Genomic DNA, 25,661 nt, shown 5'->3' on the forward strand with positions numbered 1-25,661 from the left:
ATCTGACTGCCTCATCTGTAAAAGTGGCATAACTTCTGTCTCATTGAACAGGGTAAGGTACCTGGCAGTGAGTGACACATGGTAGATATTAAATCTCATATGTCCTGAATTGGATTTTATCAAAATTAACTCATTCTGCAAATGGGCAGTTAATCGGAGAAAAGATGATTTCATTTGAAACCGATGTTAGATTTTCCAAGGACACAAAAGCAGTTTTTGCTCTCCAATATCCTGTAATGGATAGGTTGGTCCCCACACCACCCGAAACCGCTCTGTGGCACGCACGCGCCTCCCTTCCCATGCGCTGTGTTGGTTCAGCTTTGTTCTCACACTTCTCCTCTGGCTCAGTATTCTGTTTCTCGGCTTCCCTTATTGTGTAGTACCCTCATGTTTCTAAAAGCCAGGGTTTATAAAATCTTCCTGGTTAGAAGTGGATTATCAAGTTAAAGCTTCTAAAGAGAGGAGAGCAGTTAGGCAAAAAGTCAAGGATTTCTCTCAGCTACGTTTTGTTTGAGATTAAGGCTTCTGAGAACCTAGTCCCTGCAGGTAGGAGGGTACCTATTAACGTGCGTCTGAAGGGCGTGCAGTAAAGGGACACGTTGTTTACGGAAGTGCCGTATGCACGTTCACTCGCTTACACAGCTGTGTAGTAAACCGTCACTCTTATCTAAATACCCAGCTGGACCAGCTGCTGTGTGGCAGTAAAGCGGACACTTGGGACGCAAAGACACTGATGGAGTGCTGCAGGCCGGATCACGGTTACACTCACGACAGGTAATGCCGGGGCCCGCCGGGGGTTCGATTGACAGTCGAGAACTTGGTAGTGCATAACTTGTGTATATTATCAAAAAAAACATAGGATCATTTTAAATTGTGTCTTCCTCTTTAAGGAGGCTCTCTGATACTTTGGCCTTATATCTCTCAAGACTGCAACTTTAGGACCCCAAAAGTTTTTTTTTTTTCGAATATTTCTGTGAAAATGGACCAGGAAAGGGAGGGGGGCGGGGTCGTAGGTGTAACCCCATCAGCCATTTTTTTTATATAGTAAAATAGAAACATTTTCAGACAGGTTCTCCTTATTACAACAGTAATCATTCCATTTGAATTTGAATTTTAGCTGAAACGATAGAAACAGATTTGACTTCAGACTGCACTGTAATGTGAATGCAGATGTAGTTGTGCTTAACTTTGACAGTCTCTAGCTGACTGAGAGCTGGCGATGTGGTGCGGTTCAGAAGTGCATTTTAATATGACACAGTAACCTCGGTGCATGATTTCTATTGCAGTCGGGCTGTGAAGTTTTTGTTTGAGATTCTCAGCAGCTTCGATAACGAACAGCAGAGGTTGTTTCTCCAGTTCGTGACGGGCAGCCCGAGACTGCCTGTTGGAGGTGGGTGCGCTGCCGGGCTCAGCGCCGGCTCCAGCTGGGGGAGGGTGGGGGGTGCGTGTGCGTGTGCGTGTGCGTGTGCGTGTGCGTGTGCGAGGCCTCAGCGCCAGGAGCATGTGTTCTTTATTTGGCTTGTAGTGCCTCTTAGTTATTCCAGTATCATAATGTTTCTTAGTTTCTTACTTGTTTTGTAATACATTGAGATAGATCACCAGAAGGGAGCTTCATAGCGATGGTCTCAAACACGCTGAAGCAGGGTTACTAATACACACGTGATCCTGCTTTTCTAGGTAAAATTCAAATTCTTAGGCATTCGTACATTATAAACTCTTAAGTAAGAAGGCATTCTGATGTCTGCTTTTTTAGAAGTGAGTCCTAATGTACTCATACTAGATATGCATTGGTACTCTGTGTTAAAAGTCAGAAGGCATAAGGAACTGTTTTATCTCCATGTTATACAATGACTTTTTGTGATAAATAAAGCAGATGCCAGGTTCCATGCACTTAATGTGTATTAAATGTAGATTTAATTGCCAGGGAAGAAAAAAATGCCTCGCGTGTGTGGTGATACTGTACAGCAAAGCAGTGTAATGTTTTCTGATAGTAGTAGCATTAAAAAGGTACACGTGTGATTCAGCCTGATTCTTTTCATGGATAAGAAAATGTTCTCTGAGCTAGCAGCTGGCCTGCATCTTGCAAACCTACTGAGTTCCTTGGTCTCTTCCTTTCCTCTAAATCAGGCTTCCGGAGTTTGAATCCACCTTTGACAATTGTCCGAAAGACATTCGAATCAACAGAAAACCCAGATGACTTCCTGCCCTCTGTAATGACTTGTGTGAACTATCTTAAGTTACCGGACTATTCCAGCATCGAGATAATGCGGGAAAAACTGTTGATAGCAGCGAGAGAAGGGCAGCAATCGTTCCATCTTTCCTGATCACACCAAGAAACGCAGTGTCTGCCTGTTACAACAAAAGAAAAAATCATGATTTCTTTTCTAAATGTATCACCTGAGTCAAGGAAACATGTGTTACGCCTTCTTGTTGTAGGAAAACGGCTTGCGGACTGTAAAAGAGACACTTGGTTGATATTGATGGCCCCACGGACTTAAAGTGATCAGGCCCTAAAACGTTGTTGTGATGAGGTTTCTTTAGCAAGTTCTTGTTTAAATTATCATTTATTTGATGAGTGAAGTTTTTAACTTGCTTTGCTGTGTGAAATTTAAAAAAAAAAAGGGATGTTTTTCCAGGCTGAAACAATAAATGTCGCTGTGCAGTTTAATTCTGGGCTGTGTGTATCCATCCAGCTAAGTCTGCAGTTTTGTTTCCTCCAAAGACAACTCTTGTACATAAGTACAGAAATTAAAGCTCACGCGTATGTGACAAATCCAGTTGAGTAGGTTAGCTCTGTGTGCTCGTCACGTCCCTCTGAGTTTCTCTCCCCATTCATGTCTTGTCTGTGCAGGTCACACGGTTGTTTTGTATACAACACTCACGGTTGTTACATTAGCCATGAGCTTTTGTTTCATATTCTCTTTTAAATTAAGATATAATTTAAAAGTCAGTGAATTGACACGTATTGTCAATATAACTCAACCTTTGTAACTTGGTAGACTTTTCTTAGAGCTTAGTTGTAACATAACGGTAGGGAGGGTATTGCTGGCTTCTCACCAGTGGCACGCTAGGTCTGTTTACATGGCGATTCCAGCAACAGCAGCTCCTGGAGCAGAGGCGAGCTCATCCGTTCACTTCTCTTGTGTAGGTTACGAAGTCTACAGAGCGGGCCCGCCAGTATGTATTATTCCGTGGCCAGAGCATTTTGAATTAATGTAGTTTTAAACAAAATGAGCAGTTTTCATTCCCTGTTGGAGTGAAAGAATTATTTTTTTCTCTCATGTTTTTAAGTTTTTGTTCATAGGCTTTCTTGATTCCACTCCTCCCTCCCCCCCCCCCCCCCCCGCCTCCAGTGCTAACTTGGGACAAACAGTTCAGCCTTTGTCTCCACACAGATCAAAGCACCTGTAAGCGATGCTCTGTTCTTATGTGCTGATTTCTCAAATCTGCAATAATCCATCAGGGTAATGTTTTTACCTGAAAATAAATAATGTTTGCTTCACTTTTTTTGTTTATAGTTCTCTGCTGTACGCATAACTTTAAGTTGTATAGATGTGTCTAATGGCAAGTAAATTGTCACATCTCCATGATCCTATGTCATGGCTGATTGCACTATTCAAGGAATTTATAATAGCAACCTAAAGAACGTAAAATGTGGAGAGAAAATGGGAGGAGATCTCATCCTTCCTAAGGTTTGAAATTAAATCTGTTGCATAAATTTTAGAGAATTTTCATAATTCATTTTTTTGAAAATGAGAGATGAGCTAATTTGTGTTTTTATTGAACTTTGAGAAATCAATTTTCTTTTGTTTGACTGTTACAAAGTCTTATTTAATTGATGTAGAAGCCCCTTTATTCCCCATCCCACCACCGAAAAGAAACTTTTAGTGGCTTGTTTCACTTCGATTGCATTGTCATTTTACACTTAAACAGCCTTACGTGCAGCACCCCCACAGCGGACGCTCACCCCCACGTGGCACACCCTTCACAGTGAACATGGGCGGTGACCCACATTGGGTGTGACGGAGCTGTAAGGAGGAGTTCACGGGGTGCGTCTCCCCAGTCCCTGCAGGGGCTCTGACCAGTGAACCAGCTGTCCCTTGAAATATAAGGGGTTGTGCATCTGTAGTTCTAACACAGCACAGGCGCTGAGCAGTTGCACCCAGCGAAACTGGTGTTAAAGAATACACCAATTTGTTTCGAACTGTTCTGATACCTTTTTACAAAGTAAGCACAAAGATTTCTGTGTGAACACAGCATTTTGTTTCTCTTTTTTTTTTTTACAGGGTTCTATTGTTAAAATTTAGACGTGTATAAACAAGTAATGTTTCATATTAAAGTACCTGTGTTTGACATTTTATCCATGTTGCGGCCCTGGCAGATTTGGCCTCATTGATTCAGCGTCTCATGAGTACAAATGATGGTTTTAAATCCAACCTGAGCTTGAGCATTTCAAAGTCAGCGGTCGTCTGTCTTAAACGCTTTCATTTCAGCCTTTAGCTCACTCCCTTCTCCATACGTGGGACCTTTGGTTATTAGGGGCAGGAAGACTCTTCCCATTTTAAAGCAATCTCTTGGCAGAGGCCTTTATATTGCATCATAGGGGAAAAGTATTTTACTTTATTTGCTGTTGTTCCAGTTATGCCTTAAATTTAATTGCTTAGTAATCCTGTCAACAAGCACCAATTTCTAAGTATGCTTTACACCCGTAGACAGCTGGGTAGTGGTGACTTGAGATTTTGTTGTCCTTTAATTTTGCTGAGATGGAGTCAGTCCAATGGTTAGTCACAGCTGAGTGTGTGGTGGTATCATTTAGACAGTTACTGATTTGATCTGCATTGTATATGAGGACATACTTTTAACTATTTCATTTTAAGAATGAAGAGATAGAGTTACATGTAATCCTCTCAGCCCCCCCCCCCCCCCCCCCCCCCGAAAAGTGAATCGTAAGCTCTAGGTGGTCTAATCGGGAACGTACCTGGAGAGAGTTCTCGAGGCCTTAGCCAAATGCAGCAGAAACCTTTCACACAGCTAGCTACTCGTTGGGATTCAGATTTCTCTCTTCCTGTTCTTCAGCCCTGGGTCCCTGTGTTTATAGCAAGAGAGAACTTTCACCTTAGTCTGTGAAAAAGAAGGCGGTACCGAAAGTCCATTTTTCCTGCGTTTGGCTGTCCCCATGAGATTAGTACATAACGTGACAAGTAGCACTGCTGCCGGACTGTCACTCCCTGTACTCCTCTAGGGCATCCTGTGCATAAAGGTCATAAGGCCAAGGGACAGAGCCCCGAGTTCTGCATCCAATAAATTAGATCCAGGTCTTGGTTTTCCACAGTGAGGATTTTCGCCAGCGAGCAGGAGGCTTGTCTTCCCTCTGGGTCCTCGGGGGCTGAGGTTGTGCTCCGCATCCCTGCCAGTGAGTATGATCTCAGGAGATGGGGATGTTGCCGATGCTCCAAGAAAGGATGTGGTTAAGAAAGGAGACTGCCGGGGACAGACAAACTAGTGCATTCGGCAACCAAGTCCTTTGAGGGGTATTCTGGATGCCGCTGTTCATTCTCCATCTGCAAAGATGATCGAGCTTTTAATTCGTTTATCTTAGCCTTTTTTTTTTTTTTGACCCATTTCTCCTCACTGTAATGAGAACATTGTTTGGAAATGTCATACTCTGTATTTCTAATTATCTCAGAAATGCTTTTGTATGAATCTTAGGTTCGACATTGCAGAAGCTGGCATCCACGGTAAAGGATAACCTAGTGACAAATCACTGAAAACGCTTCATTTGTTACCTCAAAAGAAAATAATCCAGACAAAATGTGGCATTTATATTTCTAGAAAACAGAGGATTGGCTGTTTTCCAAGAACTTCAAGTTAATTCTTATGCAAGAAAAAGTTCTTAACTCTAAAGACTTGTCTGCATAAAGGAGACGTTCTTTAATAATGGAAGAGGTGGTTTTATTTTTACAACAAGCCTACTCATATTACCAAACATATAACCAATTGCTGATCTCCTGTGTAAAGCATTTTTTCTCTTATCTGAAACAGTGATTTATATGAACTGTTGGAATAATGGAACCTCAAACTACAGATGTGTATGTAAAATTGCATAAATGCACTGACTTCCTCCTTCCTGAATATATTTTTAATAAACAGCATTATCCTACATGGTCAGTTTTATTAACTTATGCACAACCAGGGGGTTCTTCTGAGAAGTGGTGTGCTCGTATGGGTGGCTTTTGGAAAGCTTCCTATTCGGGGGTAAGTAACAGAGTAATCTTAGCCCTTTTTGGAGGCAGATCGTGGAGAAAGTTCCAGGAGACACACATACTCAGAGAGATGACCCTAGCACTTGCCTTCTTGTCGCTGGGGACATTTCGAACCTGTGTCTGAGACGCTCCCGCAGGGGTGGAGCGGCGCCTTCGGGCTGGGAGCGACCTGCTTCCTGAGTGCAGTCCTGTTCCCAGCTCCAGTCTATTTCGCTGAAAGGGGAAAGTAGAATTGATTCAGCAAAGCAAGGGAGATAGGTGTATTTCTGTTTTTTGGAGTGATGATTTTAAGAACAAGTGAATGAAATACACGTACGGACACCCCCATACACGCACATGCACACCAACGCGCGCACACGTACTCCATGTTGCCTTGGCAAAGCTGCCTGAGGCTAGCGCCCCTCTTCCCCCCTGACGCTCTCGGTCTGTAAGGTGACCTTGAAGGTGCCGCTAAGCAGAAGCCTGCACAGGATGGGCCTGTGCGACAAGTTTGTGAGCAATGCCGCGCTGTCCGCATTGCTACCCGAGTGGGGCCGGCTGGCTTCACAGTTCGGTGATGCACCTATATGGATTGGCTTGTTAATGCAACATAGAGAAGACATAAATGTCAACGGCAGCTGTTGGGCCAGTCCAGGAAAGGCACACAGTGTCCCTTCAGACTCACTTGGGCCCAGCGCATTGGGTGGGGGGCACGTGGCCATTTCGTGAGGAGTCTCATAACCCACTCGCTTACTGGAGAGCCTGTGCCGACTCTTCCTCAGCCAGGCTAGGAACCTCAAGGGTGCCTGGCCCGTGTCCCCACCCTCCCGCTTTGCATGAGGAGGACTGGAAAGGGGGCCAGTGCTGGGGCCTGGAATGATGCTGCCCTGCCCGTGAAAGGGCCGCCAAGGCGAGCAGGCCCCGGGAACCCCAAATGCGTAATTGGTCCCCAAAAACTTGCCTGGGACTTAAGGCAACCTTGATAGATACCTAAGGTGTCTGTATCTCAAATACTCTGTTGTGGCTTAAAGGCCCAGGCACACATGGATAATTGCACTCCCCCCGATGAATAAATAGATTTTAATATCCTCAATGTGACTTAAGATACGTTCATCAGGGACAGTATTAAGAATATGTTATTATTAAGAAAATTGGGCTAAGGACTACGAGGGCAGAAGACAAGTTGAGGTCGCTAAAGGGACAGGCCGTTGTTTGCACTGGCTGATCATTATGTGGGTAGTTGTTACAAAGAAGCAGGTTGTTTGAAATAACTGTCTACAATGACAGAGGAGCCCAGCGGGCTCAGTCCGGTGTCCCCTTCCCGGTGAGGGGATTGGGGCCTCGGCTAAGACCTGTTCATTTAGTCGGTTTGCTCCTGTTCCCACAGTGCATCCTGAAGTCGGTGGCACAGGACACCCAGCACTTAGAGTCCAGGCATCGCGGTAACTTGCACAAAGCCACGCAAAGGGCTTTGTGAAAATACAGCCGGCAGAGCAGGGGAAGGCCTGGACAGTCATGCCGGACACAGCCTGGCCCCGTTCCTAGCTAGAATCATGACCTCTCACCTCACAAGCTTTTATCCTCTGCATTTGTCACCTCTAGGGGCATGCCACCTCGGGGGTCATGTTTTACAATCTCGGGTGCCGTTCTTTGAAATGTCTTCTGGTGTTTCTGGACAAAGGCATGGAGGCATTTTGGTTGGCACGAGCCTTCCTGGTAGAGGGCTGTCACAAAGCCCACGGCTTCTCCGCTCCTGGCTCTAATTATCGTAACAATGCGAAATGCCCTCTCATACTTTCACATGCCCCAAATATCGCGGCGTTTTCCCCTGGTTGAGAAAGTGATCACATGTTACAGCTTTGGAAGGCATTCGGATTTTATATTCGGCCGATAATTGTAGCTGATAACAAATCGAAACTTGGCAGGGCTTAGGAGCAGGCACAAGAGAGGGGTAAGAGGAGGAATGTAGAAATCACTCAGGGCTTTTTATTCCCGTTTCATAAATAAGTAAGAAGCCTGAGGTTTGGAGACTCAACGTGATTTACTCACACTGGTAAGTGGCATTAGGCATCTTAGGTGCTATGGCAGCTGCATGTATCAGGTAGTGTGTGTGTGTGTGTGTGTGTGTGTGTGTGTATGTGTGCATGTATGTGTACGTGCATGTGCGCGTGTGTGTGTTTAAAAGAACCACAAGGAGAAAATGAGCCACAGAACACAGCGTGAAAGCCCCACCTCCCAGAACAGTCCTGAAGTGTTGCCAAGTTCAGACCCACTGAGGCTTTAGAGTTATTTGACTTAAAAAAAAATTGGCATCCCAGAGTTTGAAAATGAATACATTCTGTATTTTTCCTACCAGTAAAAAGGGAAATAGCATCACTCAGGGGCTTTTTGAAAATCGAGAAAAGGAGAATAAATAATATTTTGAGCTTTAACAGAAAAAAATAGAGGGCAGAGCCACTTCTCCGGTCCCTTTATCCAGTTCTGCATAGAACTGGAAGCAGAAGGTCTCGGGCCTCGTCGAGTGAGCCCCCAACCCCAGCGCCCGCTGCTGCCTGCATCCGGGCAGCAGCCCAGGCGAGTGCGAGGAGGCCGCGCTGTGAGCCCCCTTCTGTCAAAGGACGTTGGACTCGTCGTGGGCGGTGAAGAGACGCAGAGAGAGAGAATGACACCGGGTATACGTGTCACTTCCGCCCCTTAATTTTTTAACGGCATGTTTAAACATTCAGAGGTATTTCTTTTCTCCATATACAGGTGACGAAATGTGCTCTGAATCACAGCTTTAAAAAAGTTATTCAGTTAAAGGGTTTGGTTACCTTGGTCGTTTCGGGTTGGTGTCATCCGCTGGCCGCCTGGGTCTCATTCCGTTTTGGGGCGACATTCATTTCGAACACGTGTATAAGCAATTTTATGCAGAATTTTATCCTGGTTTATCTGCTCTCTGGAGCTACTTCTCCGGTTGATGGTATGGCACCTGGTTCCGTGATGGGCCAGTTTAAATTTGACTGAGTGCAGAAGGGGTGTGGGGCCGACCTCTGTGTGGTAATTCTGAGTCCTCCCTACCATGCAGAGCTGGCAAAGGTCTCAGCGCTCATCTGGTCCAGCTTTCTCGTGTTTCACGTGGAGAAAGAAGTCAAGAAAGGTTCAGAAATGTGATTGTATGGCTGGCAAGTGACAGAGCCGCCCACAGAGGCCCAGGCGCTGCACCCGGGCTCGCTCCAGTAACCCCAGACAGCTGGACAGGGGATGGAGGGGACATCAGACTCCGCCCCCTCCCTGCCCATTCGATGCGGAATCTCGGTTCCCAGCATCCTCCGCCTCCATCCTGTCCTTCCCCCACTGACCTCGCCTGACTCTCAATTCCTTCTTTAAAAGCTCTAATTGTTAGAGGTGTCTTCTCGTTTTCTTAAGAACTTCGCTGGAAATAGCATCTAATACACAATTGCCATGTCCGACTTTTTGAAGCCAGCGACAAAAACATTTAATAGAAGTCTTTGCTCTTTTATTTTTTTTTAATCATTGGAAAAATGGATGGCTTCTAGAAAAGGGTTATGTCTAGAGTTTTTCTCCTCTTCTTCCCATTCCTCCCCCCTCTCCCCGAGTTCATTAGCAGTCATTTCACAGGAATCTTTCTTAAGCTACAACCCCAGGCAATATCAAACATTGGTTTCATATCTAAATGATCTCTAATGAATGTTCAGACTAAATTATACCAAAAGGAGGAGGATGGATATTTCTAGGTGGAAAATCTCATCTAGATGCGGAGTTGAAATCTGCCTCCTTTTCTCCAGTCCAGTCTTTTGTCATCGTTCCGGATGCCTTCTACTCTTTCCACGAGGTAGCCCTTAAAATATCCGGAATGCAGTCTCATTTCTATTTCTGGCTTCCCCATGTCAGGATTTTTCTTCTCTAGCTTCACCGCGTACATTTCCTTAAATTCTCAGTGGCCTTCCTTTCCCTCAGTCACATTCCTTTGGCACAATGCCAGTGTCTTTCAAGTACCTGACATGTTGTCATTTGTTTGTGTCCCTTCTCCAAATGGTAGGACTCAGACTGAAACGGTTCTGTGGGCTCCGGCTGACACAGACCGGAGCAAAATGCTGTCTCACGGTAGACACTGCGCCCATGTCCACGCAGCCTGAGATTGTCTTCACTTTCTCGGCCACCATGTCACAGTGTTCATTAATATTGGGTAGGTGGTAGCTGTTACCTCTCAGCCTATTTCTCTCAGCTCGATGTTTTCATCTGTCCATACCCCATTCTAGATCTCGTCCCTGGGCAAGTGAGTCATACGAACACTTCCTGACTCTTGGTTCAGAGAGGTCTGGAGTCGCGCTCCCGGGGAGCGAGTGTGGAGAATGGACCGGGTGAGCCTGGGACTCCTGACTGAGTGTGCAGAGCCCGAGCCGTTCCCGGCCACTCGCCTCTCGTCCTTCCCCTGTGTTCCCGGGCCCCTGCCCAGCTTCTGCTGCTGCTGCCGCCGATCCAGCCAGAGCACTCTTTGTCAAGGGTCCTCCGTCTCCTTGTCTCTGCCAATGCACCCATTGGCGTCACGGTTTTGCGGAGGATGGGAGAGCATCTTTGCTGACGGCCCAAAGTGACAGTGGCTGGAGCGGGTCGGGGGGGACACGTCTGTGGCGTGACCCTCTTAGAAAGTATCAAAGCTTGGAGTCTGGACCGTGCCTCTGGGAACAGGTGCTAATCCTCTGTTACCTGTCCGACCCATCACTTGCCCGACTTGCCTTTGCAACAATGATACGCTGGAAACGTAACACCTCAAACTCTTGGCCCTGAAATAAGCTATCGGTGCTCTGACACGTGGCCCGTGAGGGTGGCTGTCACCTCTCCTGGGCTCACTTTCTCGAGATAACGCACAGCGACGATTGTTTCCATTCTAAGCTTTTCTGTTTGTTTCCTTTTTTCTGTTTGCTCTGCGTTTAGATTGCTTTTTTCCCCCCCTAGTTTCCTAAGACGAAAGATTAGGTTATTTACCTGAGATCTTTATCCTTTATTTAATATCGCTTTACTGATATCTTCCACTGGTTGAAACATTTTTGTTATTTTAGATACGTAGTTTCTTTGAATTCTCTGAATATATTTATTATAGTTCTTGTAAACTCTTTGTTTAGGAAAGCCCACAAATCTAGGTTTCTATTGGCTATTTCTCCCACTGTGGATAAAGTATACTTTTCTGTTTCTTTGCATGTCTTTGTTGAAAATTAGATATTTTAAATCATAGAATGTAACAATTCTGGAAATTATATTTCCCCCCTCCCCAGGGTTTGTTGTGGTCACTATCAGTTGTTTTTTGTTTGTTTGTTTAGTGACTTTTCCGGACAAATTTTCTGTAATTTGTACTTTTTATCATATGTGGCCACTGAAGTCTCTGCTAACGATTGGACATAGATTTCTTTAAATGAATGAAACGGCGCGTCTCCCAGGCTCTGCTGGGGGACTCGGTGGATGTTTGTATTTTGGGGCATGCCTTCGACGCTTTGGCGGGCAGTTTATAGCTGGGCTGTAGCCTTCACTTCGGGCCTGGCAGAGCCTCAGAGTCAGCTGGAGCGAGAGGCTGGGGCCTTCGCAGGCCTCCTGGGCATGTGCACCTTCTAGATTTCCAGGGATCTGTCAGAGCTTTTCCAAGCCCTCTGTAGAATCTCACTCTCCAGGTTTTTTTAAAAGTTGTTTGGTCAGTCCCAAGTGGTGTAGCTGTCTCAGGCAGTTGCACCGTTGAACAATTGGCATGTATTGTTTTCCATTTGTTCATTTGTTTGCTTCCGGACCAGAGGCCGGAAGGCAGCAAGCTGCTCTTCTAAGTCGCGTGGGTCCCCCCGGGTGGGCCCCTCTTTCTGCGTCGGTTTCAGGGTCGGGGAAACGATGCCACTGCTCTAAATTCTCCAGTTCTACGAGTTAGAGGCCTGCGACGCATAGCTACATCGAAAGTGAACCAGTAAGAGCTTGGAGCATTTCTTTGTGAATGTGTACCCTTAAACAACATAGTATTCAGTTTTGTCTATTTTTGGACTCTGTATACAGTGGAAACACACTCAGCACTTTCTTTGGTGACTTGTTCCTTTTGCTAACCATGCTGTTTCAGAGACAGCTCCATGTTCCGTGTGATCGAGGTGCATTCATTTTCTTTGAAGAGACGCGTTCACCGTTATTTATTCACTCTACTGCTGGCGGACGTTTGGCCTGTTGGGAGTTTGAGGTGATTAGAAACAAAGCGACCGTGGACATCCTTGTACAGGTCCCCGGTCCCTATGCCACAGTTTCCTAGGGTGTATTCTTAGGGGTAGCGTTGCTGGTCGGGTGATCTGTGCACAGCCGTCTTTGTTAGGCCTTGCCACTGGTTTCCAGAGCGGCCCCTTTTGCATCCCTGCCCCAGGGCGTGTGAGGCCCTGTTCCTCCTCATCCTTGACATACGCGGTGTTTTCGGACTTACAAAGTATTTTTCCCCTTTATAAACACAATGAAGCAAAAAGAACTGTCGAGTCCCACACCGAGCTGAGACAGCTTTACTCTCTAGCTTTAGTGGCGGAGCAAACGCGGGGACTCAGGAACAGCCCCCCATGTGGCCTTTCTTTCTGGGAGCACTGTGCCCCGTGGCTCATTGGAGGAAGAGAGTGGCTGCTTGCTCAGCCGGGTACGGACCGGACCGCACACAGATGGGATCGGGTCACTGTCACCGGCGTTAAGAACAGGCTATAGACGATTGTGCAGGGTGCAAAAAATAAAGCATGTTGATAAATCCTCTTGAGACTTGATCAGGAGTTCTGCTGAGACCAAGAATTTTTAACCCCGTTAACAATATTTGCACATAACGTGAGCCGAGCTTGCCACCGATCTCTCAGGATCTCTGTCCGCTGCCTCTGAGTTCCGGCTTGCCTGTCATCACCAGGGCTGGTTTGGCTGGGGGCAGAGCAGCGGCTCGGGCAAACTTCCTGCAGACCCTTAACCATTTGCAAGCCCTAGACCTGCATGGATGGGTTGCACGCTTTCTGCTCAGCTCTCGCCTCCAAATTTACTCTCAAACTCTCCATGCCCAGCCAGAGGTAAATGACTGGTAACAGCTCACAATGCTTTCCAAGGGCATTTTTGAATGAAGAGGCACGAAGATCTCCAAAGGTGTCCCCTGAGATTCGAGACTAGCAGAAAAATGGTACCCTGCCGCTGATGCTACTGTTCTATCGTAACCGTCAAAGATGCTCTGAAGAGGACGATCATGAGGCCACATCAAAGCCAGAGAGAGAAGAGCATCCTGATGCATTAGTGATGTCTGCCATACGTTAGTAGGAGTCACCATGGTAACGCGACCCTGCCACGCCTGCCGTACAGGGCAAGGCACCTGCTCTGCAATTCATTGACTTGGGTTTGATTACGATCCTGCCTCGGATGTGTGGGCAGAGTTCCTGAGAGAATTAAATGAGAAGATGGGAATTAGGGGACGCTCGTGACATGGTCCGTAGAGCACGGGATTAGAAAGCAGTTCTGCTGCCCTAGGCTGCAACTTCTTTGAGAATTCACAGTCCTGACTTGTTTATCTTTGTATTCCGGCACAGAATAAATCCGTTGAGTAACCGCGTACAAACACAGGTTTGAGGAATGAATCTAGGGATTGGTTTTGAATTCTCAGCTCAGCAAAGAGGAAAAATAAAGATTGGGGCAGAGGGTGTCGCCGGTGACTGAGGCTTTCCTCCAGGCCCTAAAGTCACCCTTTGCAGGTTTCCTCCTATGTTTTGACCTTGAAAATTATTATTGAAGTAAAGCGAACTCACAGAGAAGCGCGCACAAACCGTAAGGGGCGACGGCTCCACGAATTCTCGCATATCCGTGTAAACATTGGAACAACCCCAGGACCCCAGGGTGCTGGTCTTGCCTCCTCCCAGCCACCCCCTGCTCCCAAAGATGCCCCTTATCCTGACTTGTAACATTACGTATTAATTAAGTGCACTATTTTGTGACATTCGACCGTGTCGTTGCCCGGAGCCCAGAGTTGTAATTTGTTCACGTTTATCAGTGCGTCACACGGCAGTGTGCGGCCACACCACCGTTCGTTCATCTGCGCACCTGTTGAAGACTATTCGGGGTGTTTCCAGCTTGGGGACCATTACAGACAGGGCTGCTGTAAACATCTTCATACGTGTCTGTCGTGTTCTTCACCCACGTTTCTATCGGATGTGAGTGAGCCCCCGGAGTAAAATTTCCGAGTCTGCGGGTGTGTGCATGTCGGGTGTTGGCAGACCCTGGTTACGCCAGTTCACAAGCCACCGGGAGTGTCTGCGGGTCCCCACTGCTCCAGGTCCTCGCTGTCACTCGTCATCGTCAGCCTTTTAATTTTAGCCATTTTAGTAGACACGTGATATTATTTATTTTGGTTTCGATTTGCGTTTCCCCGATGGGCAATGTGGATGAGCATTTTCCATATATTTACTGGCCATTCAAATGTCCTCTTAATTGAATCTTCTTCTGGTTTTTCAAGACCATGAGTTACAGCTGGAATTTTTTTTAAATGGACATATGCTATCGATTGTGCTTGCTAGAAGTTATCAAATTCTGGTTTCCATAAGGTCAGGTCTCCTGTGGTAAACCTGTGGCTAATTTCTTTAGAGAGAAAGCTCAGCGTCTGAAGTGTACTTTCCATAGGTTCTCTGTTCTCAAGAACATCTCATACCTTTGGAATGGCCAGCAAGTACATTATATTGTGTCTTTGAAAGTATATTCAAAATTAAAAAAAAAAACAAAACATTCTTGTGCCCAGCAATACCCCAAATCGGGACCAGAGTTCCCATTTGCCTTATCTATGCATCACTCTGCTGGAGAGAACCAAAGTGCTGTGCAGATTCTAGAATATTCGGAAGAGTGGTAGAGGCACGTGATGAAAAGCCCGCCCACAGGCTGTTGGTCTCGTTTCATCTGGTGCCCAGGCTCCCGTCCGTCCGTCTCCTGCCGCTGGACTTTACCTCCTGCCCAGACCCTTGGAACTGACTCTTTGGTTGGCCCCTTTGTTCTTGGATGCTTCCTGTCGGCTCCTTTAGTTCCAGGCTCTGTACCTCGCGAGGTGGGAATGTCCCTGTCCCCACTGCCCTGTCATACCACCGTCACCCAGAGCCTTGCTCAGACCCCACAGTTCCAAAGCATTTGGCTCTACCAGGGGTCTTTTGGGATTTGTCCCCCGAATGTAAGTATGAGTCAGCATCCGAAAAACCTATTACTCTTTCGGGAATTAAAAAAGTATCCTGTGGCCCCTAGATCATGTACTGAGCGTTTCTAAATAGTTGATTTCTAAAATTCATCACAGGTGATCACCAGGGCAATGATGTAAAATCCTAATAGCTTTATAATGCAGTGTAGTAAGAGGTGGAATCATGAGTGTTCATTTAAGCAGTCTGCAGCAGGAGAGGGGGCGGGCTCACCTGGGCTAATTTGTACATTTGGAAAAATGACTGAGCACACGCTGCGTTCCCCTGATGAGCTGTTACGTGTATATAAATGTTGTCTGGCTTGTGTCTATTAATTTTCATCTCAGCAGCAAATGGAATATTTGCTACTGAGTAGTTTTTAATCAGTCCATGACATCTGCATCTAAATAAATTGGCTTAATCTTGAGATAAATAAATGCAGTTGGTATGGCTCAGTTATACGCATGTCCCTTAACAGTCACAGCCTGTTCTTTGAAGAAGGCTCAGACTGCACGTTACCCCCTGACTCAGAAAAGGTCACATGATGCTCTGATGACATTTGACAGTGACGCAGACCCAGGGCTTCAGTTAATCACCAAATAGAGTGACTTGCCAGCCCAGGACCGCCGAAGCACTCAAGACCTACAGCGAGGAAATTCAGCTCGTTACCCACTCTTTAGCTTTTCCTAGTAGTTCAATTAGATTCCAGAAAATAAAAATGCTTTTTCTTGTTGGTCAGCAAAAATAGAATATGCCCAAACTGTTTTCCGAGTTGTCGATTTTATTTGGAGAGCAGGTAAGCCTGATATTTTCTAGATTTGTTTATTTTTTTAAAAAATCAGCATCTTATTTTATTAGTGTCCTTGGAAAGATTTATAACAAATATGCGAAGGGACACACTGTCCTTCCAGTGGGAGCACAGGGTTTGTCATACAAGGACACGAGCCCAAACGGTTGCACTGTTTTGGGAAATGTAGGGCAGGAATGTACGACACGTACCAAATAAAATAAGATAGTTTTTTTTTGTGTTGAAAATAGCAATTATTTTTATCGATTGAATAATTAGCAGTAGCTGACAAACCCCTCAATGTACAGAATTCGAAATAGAAGTTAATCTTTGGCATCACGTTTGTCTCTTCTAGGTCACTCTTCTCCCTTACTTTGCTCAACGCTGTGACCTGTCACTCTCCCCTGTCTGTAAAGGCGGCCCCAACCACGCCCCTGTTGGAGAAACTACTTCCCTACCTCCCCCTCACCCGCTGGTCCTCCCAACCGTCCCCACCTCAGCAACTCCATCGACCCAGTTGTTCGAGACCCGGGCTAGGGCTCATCGCTGACTCCTCTCTCTCAGTCACACCCCATGGCCGGTGCATGTGCTGTGGCTTCTGTCCTCCAAAGACGTCCCACACCTGACCATGTCTCTCCGCCCCCAGCACCACCACCCTTGGCTAAAGCGCCCACCGCTTCTCTCCTTTACCCTCTCTGAAGGCCATCCATCCTCCGTGAGCCCCAGCGATCTTGTGATGTGAGTTCAATTCCGTCGTTCCCTTGCTTCCCCACTAGAAGAAAAAACACACAGCTCAGCTCCACACCGTGGCCCACAGCCCTGCTTCTTTCCAGCTCCCTCTTGCTCATCTTCTTGTAGCCGGGTTAGTTTAATTCGGTTTCATGAACCAGCTCCTACAAATCAATAAGAAAGAAAGGAATAACATAATAGAAAAATGGGCAGTGGCTCTGAGATTGAGTTTATTGCTCCACAGAGCCCTGGCATTGTCTCAGAGAGGGAAAGGCAAAGCTGCATTCTCAGGGAATTTGAGGTTTGGTTGAAGGCAGGTCTTTCAATGCACTGACTTCTTGGGGATTGAATAAGAATCCCGAGACACCAGGATTCGGATTGGTGGGAGCAGCAAGGCGAGTATTTGGAGGTGAAGCGTTTTAGGGCTTACACAGTTGGAAGTTGTTATTGAAGAGTTGACGGGTCTTTTGGAAAGTTTCTGCAATGAATAATCAAGTTATTTGCCTGGGAGAAAGTATACTGTAATGATAAAGTTATATTAATGCAGAGTCTACGTTGCGGGTAGGAGGCTGTATAAGTGTGTGTACGTGGGGGCTAGTTTTCATCCTAGGTCCAAACCGTGTGTGAAAGTGGGTGTTTTGCTTCTCAGAACAATCAGCACACAGAAAAAATACAAATGTCTCTGCAGTATGTGAAAAGATGCTCATTTTGACTCATAACACACTTGAAAGCTACACCGAGATATCTTTTGCACCGATTAGAGTTTCAGAGATCAGAAAGTTTGATAAAACCTTGTGATGGGGAAGAAAACACATACTCCTACGTACCGCTGGTGGGAATGTGAATTGGTAGACTCTGTAAGGAGGGCAATCTGACAATAGTTATTAAAATTACAAACGCGCGTTCCTGCCATGCAGAATAAAAATGATTACTTGTATTGATCCAGCCCGTCTGCTAATCTCCAAAGGAATGAGGGTCCTGTAGGATACTTTTTGAGAGGTGCTGTTTTAAGAGATAGACATTAGCCCTTTGATTTTGATAAAAGTTGCAAATGTTACTCTCAGTGTTTTCGCTTTGCACATGGCAATTTTCGCCATGTGAAATTTTGAAATTATGTGTTGACAAATGTTTTGATCTTTTTAAAGTGACTTCTGGGCATGTGTCAACACTCCAAGATTATAAAAATATGCTGCCTTGGTTTCTTCTTGCATTTTTTTGGCTTCATCTTTCGGGTTGCATTTAAATCTTTGGTCCGTTTGGAGTTCATTTTGGATGTAAGTTGTGAGGTATGGTTCAATACCATTTTTTTTTCATGCGGTGACTCAGTTGTTTCAAAGTTAAGTATTGAACGATTCATCCAGCTCTTAACATAATATTAAATTCTCACGGACACTTAGTTCTGCATCTGGATTCCTTAGTCTGTTTCACAAAATTGTTCATTTACTGTATCACAGTGTTGTAATTATTGTAGTTTAGTATTAAGTTTTAACAACTAGTCGAGTTAATGTCACCTTGTTGCCTTCTTGTTCCAAAGTTGCCTAGCTCCTCTCAGTTGTTGATTTTCTATGTGAAGTTTACAACCAGCTTGTCTAATCTCCTTGTCTAAAACCTCATTGGTGAATTCATTTGCTGTGTGAAATTTATAGATTAGTTTAGGGACATTTATATTTTATGGTGGTAAGTCTCCCTACCCAAGTTTACAGCATGCCTTTATATTTGTTCGAGTTTATTTTGTGTATGTCAGTAATTTTTTAATGTTTTCTTCAGTATGTAGTTCATATTCTTATGTTTATTATCAGGTTTTCTACTTTTTTGTTCCTGACGTAAATGTGAATTCCTCATGTTCATACCTATTAGATGTTTGTTGTTTGTAGATATGCAGCTTTTTGATTCTGTATGTTTATTTTGTTCCCAGGCATTGTATGGAATTCTTTTATTGTTTCTAGTATAATTTTAGTTGGGTTCTCTAGATTATCTGCATATAATGATAACTTTAGCTCCTTTCCAAATTTAAATCTACATATGTCCTTTGAATACTTGCTTGGACTAATACCTCAAGAAAAATATTGAATGATAATGATAATGCTGAGTATCATTCTTATTTTCAACTCTAATGATATTACTTCTTGTGTTTTTTCATTGAGCATGTTGCTGACTTTTGGGTTGAGATACATATGTTGTATTATGATATTAAAGGACCCAACTTTTCTCATTTTATTAAAAGTTTTATCAAGAATGTATATTGAATTTTATCAAATGCCTTTTCAGCAATTATGAAGAAGGTCATAAGATTTTTCTTCCTTAAATCTATTAATTTGGGTGAATAGATTTTCTGATCCTTAATCATGCTTTTATTCTGGAAGTAAACATCACATGGTCATTATTTATTAATTTTTAATCATTTGCTGGAACATTTTGTGAATTTTTGAAGGGTTTTTACACCACTTTTTTTGGTATGTGGCCGCTAGCTTTGTTGAGTTTTGGTGTCAGTGGTTTATATACTTTACAAAAACAACAAGCGTGTGACTGGGTCATGCGACCATCTCTGAACTGACCTTTGTCACCAGGGGGATGCTCAGCCTAGGTCACATGACCTCTTTTAGATCTGGGGGTGGTGTCCGCTTCTTATCTATCTATCTATCAATCATCTATCATCATCATCATCATCTATTTAGCTATCATCTATCTAATCTATCCTCTGTCTATTCAATCAGTTTAATGCAGTATGATTACCATACAAAAAGTCATACATTTTAATGTATACGACTTGATGAATTTGGAGATAAGTTTACATCCCTGAAAGTCTCACCACCATCTATGCCATAAACGTATCCATCAACTCCAAAAGTTTTTTCCTGTCTCTTTTTATTGCTATTATTATTTTTATGTGTTCAAAGAACACTTATCACTGTAGCCCATGTGCTGTGCAGTAGCTCTCTGGGGCTCATTCATCTTGTAAAACTGGAACCTTAACTCTTTGAATGAGTGAATTCAGGAGCAAAGGAGGGGCCTTGAACTGAATCTCTTTATTTTCAGACCAGTTGATGGGGATTCCTACTTGAAAACACCCCTATATTCCATATGGTACATTCCTCATGATAACAAAAAAGTTGAAACTAAAAACAATGATTGAGTTTAATATAATTCCCATGTTCTCAGGTATCCTGGCGAAAAGATCTGATTTCCATTTGGTGGTAGTTCGGTGCTTTATGAAATTTTTATATAGGAAAGATATGCATTCTTGCTGTCTTTTTATTCAAGACTTCTCATTTAAGCCTGCCACAGATCAAATCAACACTGGAGTGATAATGTAAAAGAAATTAAAACTGTTTTAAACAGCTGCTACAAAACTGGTTTAATTCAAATCGGAGCAAGTCTAGGGGAAAGGAAGGAAATGCGAACCTTAATGTTAAACACAGCATTTAGGAATGGTTCACTGATAATTTGGAGTAAAATAACCTGGGCATACTTCCTAAAACACTTAAATGACTAATTTAAAAAGGATACTACTAATTAAAAGAATAAGATCATAGTTCTGGTGCTTGCGGCTAGAATGTATGCAAATATATTTATTCTTTGTGAAGACTCTTCAAAGACACTGAAACTCCCATATACTTAGTAGTTATGTCTTTACGCTGCCTTTTGGTTTGATTGCCTCGTGTTGGGAGTGGAGGAAATACCGGGGAGTGGAAAGGACTGGGGACCCCCCTGGGTCTGCTGCTCCCCACCCCGCAGCAGTGATTAACTCCCTCAATGCCTCCTCTTCCTCCTCAGAAAAGATCATCAAAGTCCCATCTCATTTTCACGTCCTATAATTCTGCAAGTCGGTAGTGCACCTTACGAAGAAAGCAGGTGCACAAAGAAGTTAGAACCTTCAAACGCCTCCCCCAACAATAAACCCCGATCGATCCAGCACAATATATGTGTGATCATGCCGTATATTCATTGATACATATGTATGATAACATCCATTATACATACACACCTGACATGTCACACCCGTATGATACACATCACAGATACATGTATGAAACATGCACCATGTATATATAGATAGATATAGATATGGTGCATATATTTATTACATATATTATATGTACGTGCACATATATGTATATATATATAATGTGCAGTATCTACTAAGCATCCGACTCTGCACTGTAGGAGGTTTATACAGCAGATACAGAGTAGAGGTTTTCAGTACAAGCCCTTCAGCCAGACTCCTCTCTGTATTTGAGTCTCAGCCACCCTTGCAAGCTGGGTGACTTGAGACCTTTTACTTAACCTAACTGCATTTTAATTTTGTCTTCTTTTAATTGGGCACGAGTCATAGGTTCTATCTCGTGGTGCTGGCATTAAGATTAGAGGAGATAAAATGTAAAATATACTCTTATTAGTGCCAGGTATATTGTTCGTGCTCTTCCCGTCACCACGACCATCTCATTTAATTCCCCTGAGATCTTGATAAAGCAGGGTGTTTGCTCAAAATTAGCAATCTGGAGCTTCCTGGCTGAAATCAGAAACTGGCCCCCAGTACCCGGAGGGCAATGAGAGACGGAAGCAAGAGGCAGAGCCTCCCGAGGGGTTGCTGGCGGGAGTAATAAACAAGGGAACTTACACGTGAGGCTCGTTGTGGGCGACTGCAACGCAAGTTGACCTCCGCACCCACCTGCCAGAATCTTCAAAGTTCAGAAAGAGGCTTTCACTGGGTCCAGTCACAAGTTCCGTCCAGATGGTCTCGGCAGTAGCTCACCATCTCAAGGGAGTGTCCTTGGGGCAACTCTGGCTATGGGAACAGTGGGTGAGCTGGGAGAATACATTCCAGTGCAAGGGCGGGGGATGAGGTGGGTCCGGCTGCCAAGGTCCAGCTCATGGGTCAACTGGCAGGCACTTCCTCTCTAAGACCTTCTCCAACATGGGGATTTCTGTCTCCGTGTCAAAGGCACTGAGTAATTTGTCCAACACCATCGTGGGTCCTGAAACAACTGTTATGATCAGAGCAGGCTGAAAATTGTCACCAGGCAACGTGTCCCTTCTCTCTGGGTTGTGTGGCTGACTTGTTCTTTCAAGCTGACTCCAGCTTCAATCCAGCATCCAGGCCCACCTTCTGCAGGGGGCAGGAATGTTCCTTGTATTCTTAAAGGGTAATCGAATGTAGAGAGAGGCAGCAGTAATGACATCACTGTCTACAGGCAGCTCTGGGTGCAGAGAGAGGCATCGGGACCACTTGCCAATGGCTGCAGACAACTTAGATGCTTGAGGGAGGAATGAGCGCTAAATCATTGATAGATGGGGATATTAGTAACTGTAGAACTCCAGGTAGCTGAAGGTGATTTATGCTCCCTGTAAATGTTTCAGTTTGAATTTAATTCAAACCCTGGAAGAGTATACCAGGTAACCTTTGAAGCTTGTTCTAAATATGAGATTCCAAGTCTCTGAATCACCCCGCCCGTGCACCCGGCCCAGCATTCTCACGGGGTGCTCTGAAGGTCACCGTGTGTGAGAACCTCACTGTTAAGCAGACAGTTGAGGCCAGTGGTTCCCAAACGCCTGCCTATGAACCTGTGCTGTCCTGGGAAGATGTTTTGACACAATGCAAAAAATAATGACAATTAATTATACTTGCATCGTTTTGCAACGTTGTTATAACAGTATAACTCAGTTGAGTTAAACTCTGGAGTGGATCCACCTAGAGAAGCAGGCCAAATTGTTTCTTGAAAATTTTCTGTTTCATCAAATCTAAAAGCCTTGGCATCCTTAATTGGATCAGCCTTCTATCTCACAGGACTGGCACGTGAGAGATAACCAATCTCACTGCTGGGCTCATAGGGAACCATCAGTTCTGCCTTGCTGCTTACTAGGGTGTGACCTGGAGTTACTTAACATTGCTGGGGCTCTGTGGCTTAAAACCACACTGGTTTATGCCTTACACACAGCATACGTCCATTGCAGGTTCTCATTGCTTCACCAGGTTGTCCCCACTCAGGGAAACAGGTGAGGAGCCTCCAACTCTTAGAATCTTGCTGATCACCGTGGTCAAGTGAATCATGCACTACATTTTAGAATCTTCTTCCCGGGAGTGAGTCATGCTATTTCTCCTCACATTTCATTGGCCAAGACAAGTCATATGGCCACACCTAACTTCCAAGGAGCAGGATAGAACAGTCCGATGAGAATTTCCTACAAGGAGGAGAGGCAGAAATATTGGCGAGTATCAGCAAGGCCAAATGTACTATCATTCACTTCATATTCTATTTTATTTATTTTAGCTCGGTATTTTAATTGGTTGAAATAATTTAACATCTTGATTCCGGTGTAAATTATATTAGCTGCCACATTCGAGAGTCTAAAAACTTCTAACCAGTATGATGCAGACTAATATGTTCAAATTACAGTTGTTAAATGGTTTCAAATCCACTTTCTCCATAGGTGACATGAGAAATTCTATTGCATTCTTGGCCAAAATCAAGACATATTATTTCTATATTTTGTCTGCGACTTATTAATGTAAGGTCTGTATCCAAAAAGGAAATAAGATGAGTTAGAGAGAAGATTTGGCATTCTGTAAATTTGAAATAAGGTCTAGATATTTTAATTTTTATTTAAACATAAAATTAACATTTATTTCAATAACATCTGTTAAAAAGGCAAGATAACATATTAGTTGGACTCTTTAGTTGGGTATTCGGGGGTCATGCAGACAATTGGAAACTGTCAGCCAAGTGGCAAATCATCATCCAGGACCAAAGAAGAGACCCACTTCTCTAAGAGTACAACGATAATCATAGTGAATGCTGCGTGGTATGTAGCGTGTGAGTTTTGGGGTCAGGGCATATCATGCCATGTTCTGTTGTCCAGAACAAATCACGGGCTCCACCTACGAGCAAGGGGGCTGGGAGATTTAGCCTTCCTTTTGAGTTTGGAGAAGGACGAAATGGCCTTGTAGTGTCTCTTCCATAACATGCCTTTTATTTTATTTTATTTTATTTCATTTTATTTTTTTTTAAGATTAAAGATAGAATACTTTTTAAAAAGCTGAACGTTGTCTGGAAAATTGACATTTGCATGCAGAAAAGAAAACCATTGTTCTTCCATATTTTAAAGTGATATGACGTTCACACACAAGGGGGTTGCTAGGCAAAAGTCACTTCAACTAAAGTGTGATTTTAATTTTCTTATACTTTATTTTGCTTTATGTGTGTGTGCGCGTGTGTGTGCGCGTGTGTGCGCGTGCGTGTGCGCGCGTCCGCATGTCGATGGAAGGGAGCAGGCAGCACTTGTCCTTTATTCCAAAATTTAAGGTAGGAAAAGTTAGTGTTAGCAAAGAATGCGCGCTCCAGGGCACAGGAAGTGAAGATCACCTGCCTGATGAGACTGGTACCAGCAGAGGGTGCTGGCGTGGCACAGAATTAGGAAATTTTAAAAAGAGGAGGCTTCAGATAAAAGACGGCAGAGCAGGTGTGAGGGAGAATGTAGTAACTGTTCGGATCCACTTGGAGGGACGGAGCCCGCTGCTTCATGCGGATCTGTTCCGGTTTCAGCGGCTTCTTGCAATTTCGGGCGTCTCGGAAAGCTCGAGCGCCTGACATTCGCTTCTGTGTCCAGCAGGGCCGGGAGAGGCTGTGCGGTGTGTACCTCCTGGACTCGCCGGAGACTTTTAGCAGCTCATCTGGCACCTCCTTGGCATGGGTTCATGGGGCATCTCTATTTTTTGAGTTGCCCGGTTTTTATGAAACTTATTCTTGTGTGCCCTAAAAGATTTGCCCAAACTGTCAATCCGAGAGTCAAATTTTATTTTCTCCCATGGCCAACTTAAAAACAAGGTGACAAGGACCTGGGGGTCTATACGTAGTAGAGGCTGGGAAAGGTCAGGTGGCAGAGACAGGGCAGGTTGCGTTTACTCGGCAGAGCTTGACGTCTTTGGCCGTCAAAACACGAGTGAGCGTAACCTGGACGTTTAGGAGAGCACCTCATCGCCACCCACCTCATCCCCCCCCCCCCCCCGCCCTGCCCCAGGTAGGTCACGGTCAATGTCCTTTTTTCACAGAACATCGTGGTAAATCCCGGCAGGGCCTTTGCGAACCTGCACTTCTGAACTGCACTTTCAGGAGAGTCGGAGCGTTCTGGGCTGGGAGTCAAGTGGCACACTGGGTTCCGATCCAGCCTGTCTGGGCCGGCCTCAGTTTCCTCCTCGGTTCAACGACAGGGTTGGACAGCGATCACACGCCACAGTCAGATATTTCCGAGTGGCAGGCGAGGCCAGCTTCGCTCTCAGCAAAGGCCGCGCGAGAAGGGAGCGACTCCTCGGTCAGCACCAAGGACAAGGGCCCCGGGGCCGCTGGGCAGACTCAAGGTCACGCTTCCCGGCAAACCCGGCGGATCCGCGGGTGTCCGGGCTCCGGGCTCCGCGGCGCGCGGGGAGGGCTCTGTGCGGGGGGACGTGCTGTGGGAGGGGAGGAGCAGCCCCGGGGATGAGGTAAGGCCGGTCCCCGCAGCGGTCTCACGGATTCTGCGCCAAGAGGCCGCGGGTGGCGGCCGCGAGCCGGGGCCGCCCCCCCTTCCCTGCCCGCCCCTGCCCGGCCCGCGGGGCGCGCGCAGCTGCCGGCCCGCACCTGGAGGCCCCGCGAAGTCCTCTCCGCCCGCGGCGACGCCGCCAGCCCCTCTCCTTGCCGGCGCGCGCCCAGCCCCCGGCCAGGCCCGCGCCCCACCCCCGAGCCCCTTGGG

The 25,661-nt window shown here is 45.3% G+C and overlaps 1 protein-coding gene across 30 annotated transcripts in view; it reads left to right on the plus strand.

The window, feature by feature from the left end:
* Window positions 1-2,668, plus strand: part of TRIP12 (thyroid hormone receptor interactor 12) — a 119,377-nt gene extending 116,709 nt beyond the window's left edge. For all 30 annotated transcript variants that reach the window (XM_036237086.1, XM_036237085.1, XM_036237083.1 and 27 more), the window contains 3 exons: window positions 680-774; window positions 1,287-1,390; window positions 2,128-2,668. In XM_036237086.1, coding sequence (XP_036092979.1) covers window positions 680-774; window positions 1,287-1,390; window positions 2,128-2,324 — 396 coding nt within the window. In that variant the 3' untranslated portion in view covers window positions 2,325-2,668. The remainder of the gene's footprint in view (window positions 1-679; window positions 775-1,286; window positions 1,391-2,127) is intronic.
* Window positions 2,669-25,661: the final 22,993 nt, after the last annotated feature.

The sequence above is a fragment of the Rousettus aegyptiacus genome, unplaced genomic scaffold (genome assembly GCF_014176215.1).
Source record: "Rousettus aegyptiacus isolate mRouAeg1 unplaced genomic scaffold, mRouAeg1.p scaffold_m13_p_2, whole genome shotgun sequence".
NCBI classification, from domain to species: Eukaryota; Metazoa; Chordata; class Mammalia; order Chiroptera; family Pteropodidae; genus Rousettus; species Rousettus aegyptiacus.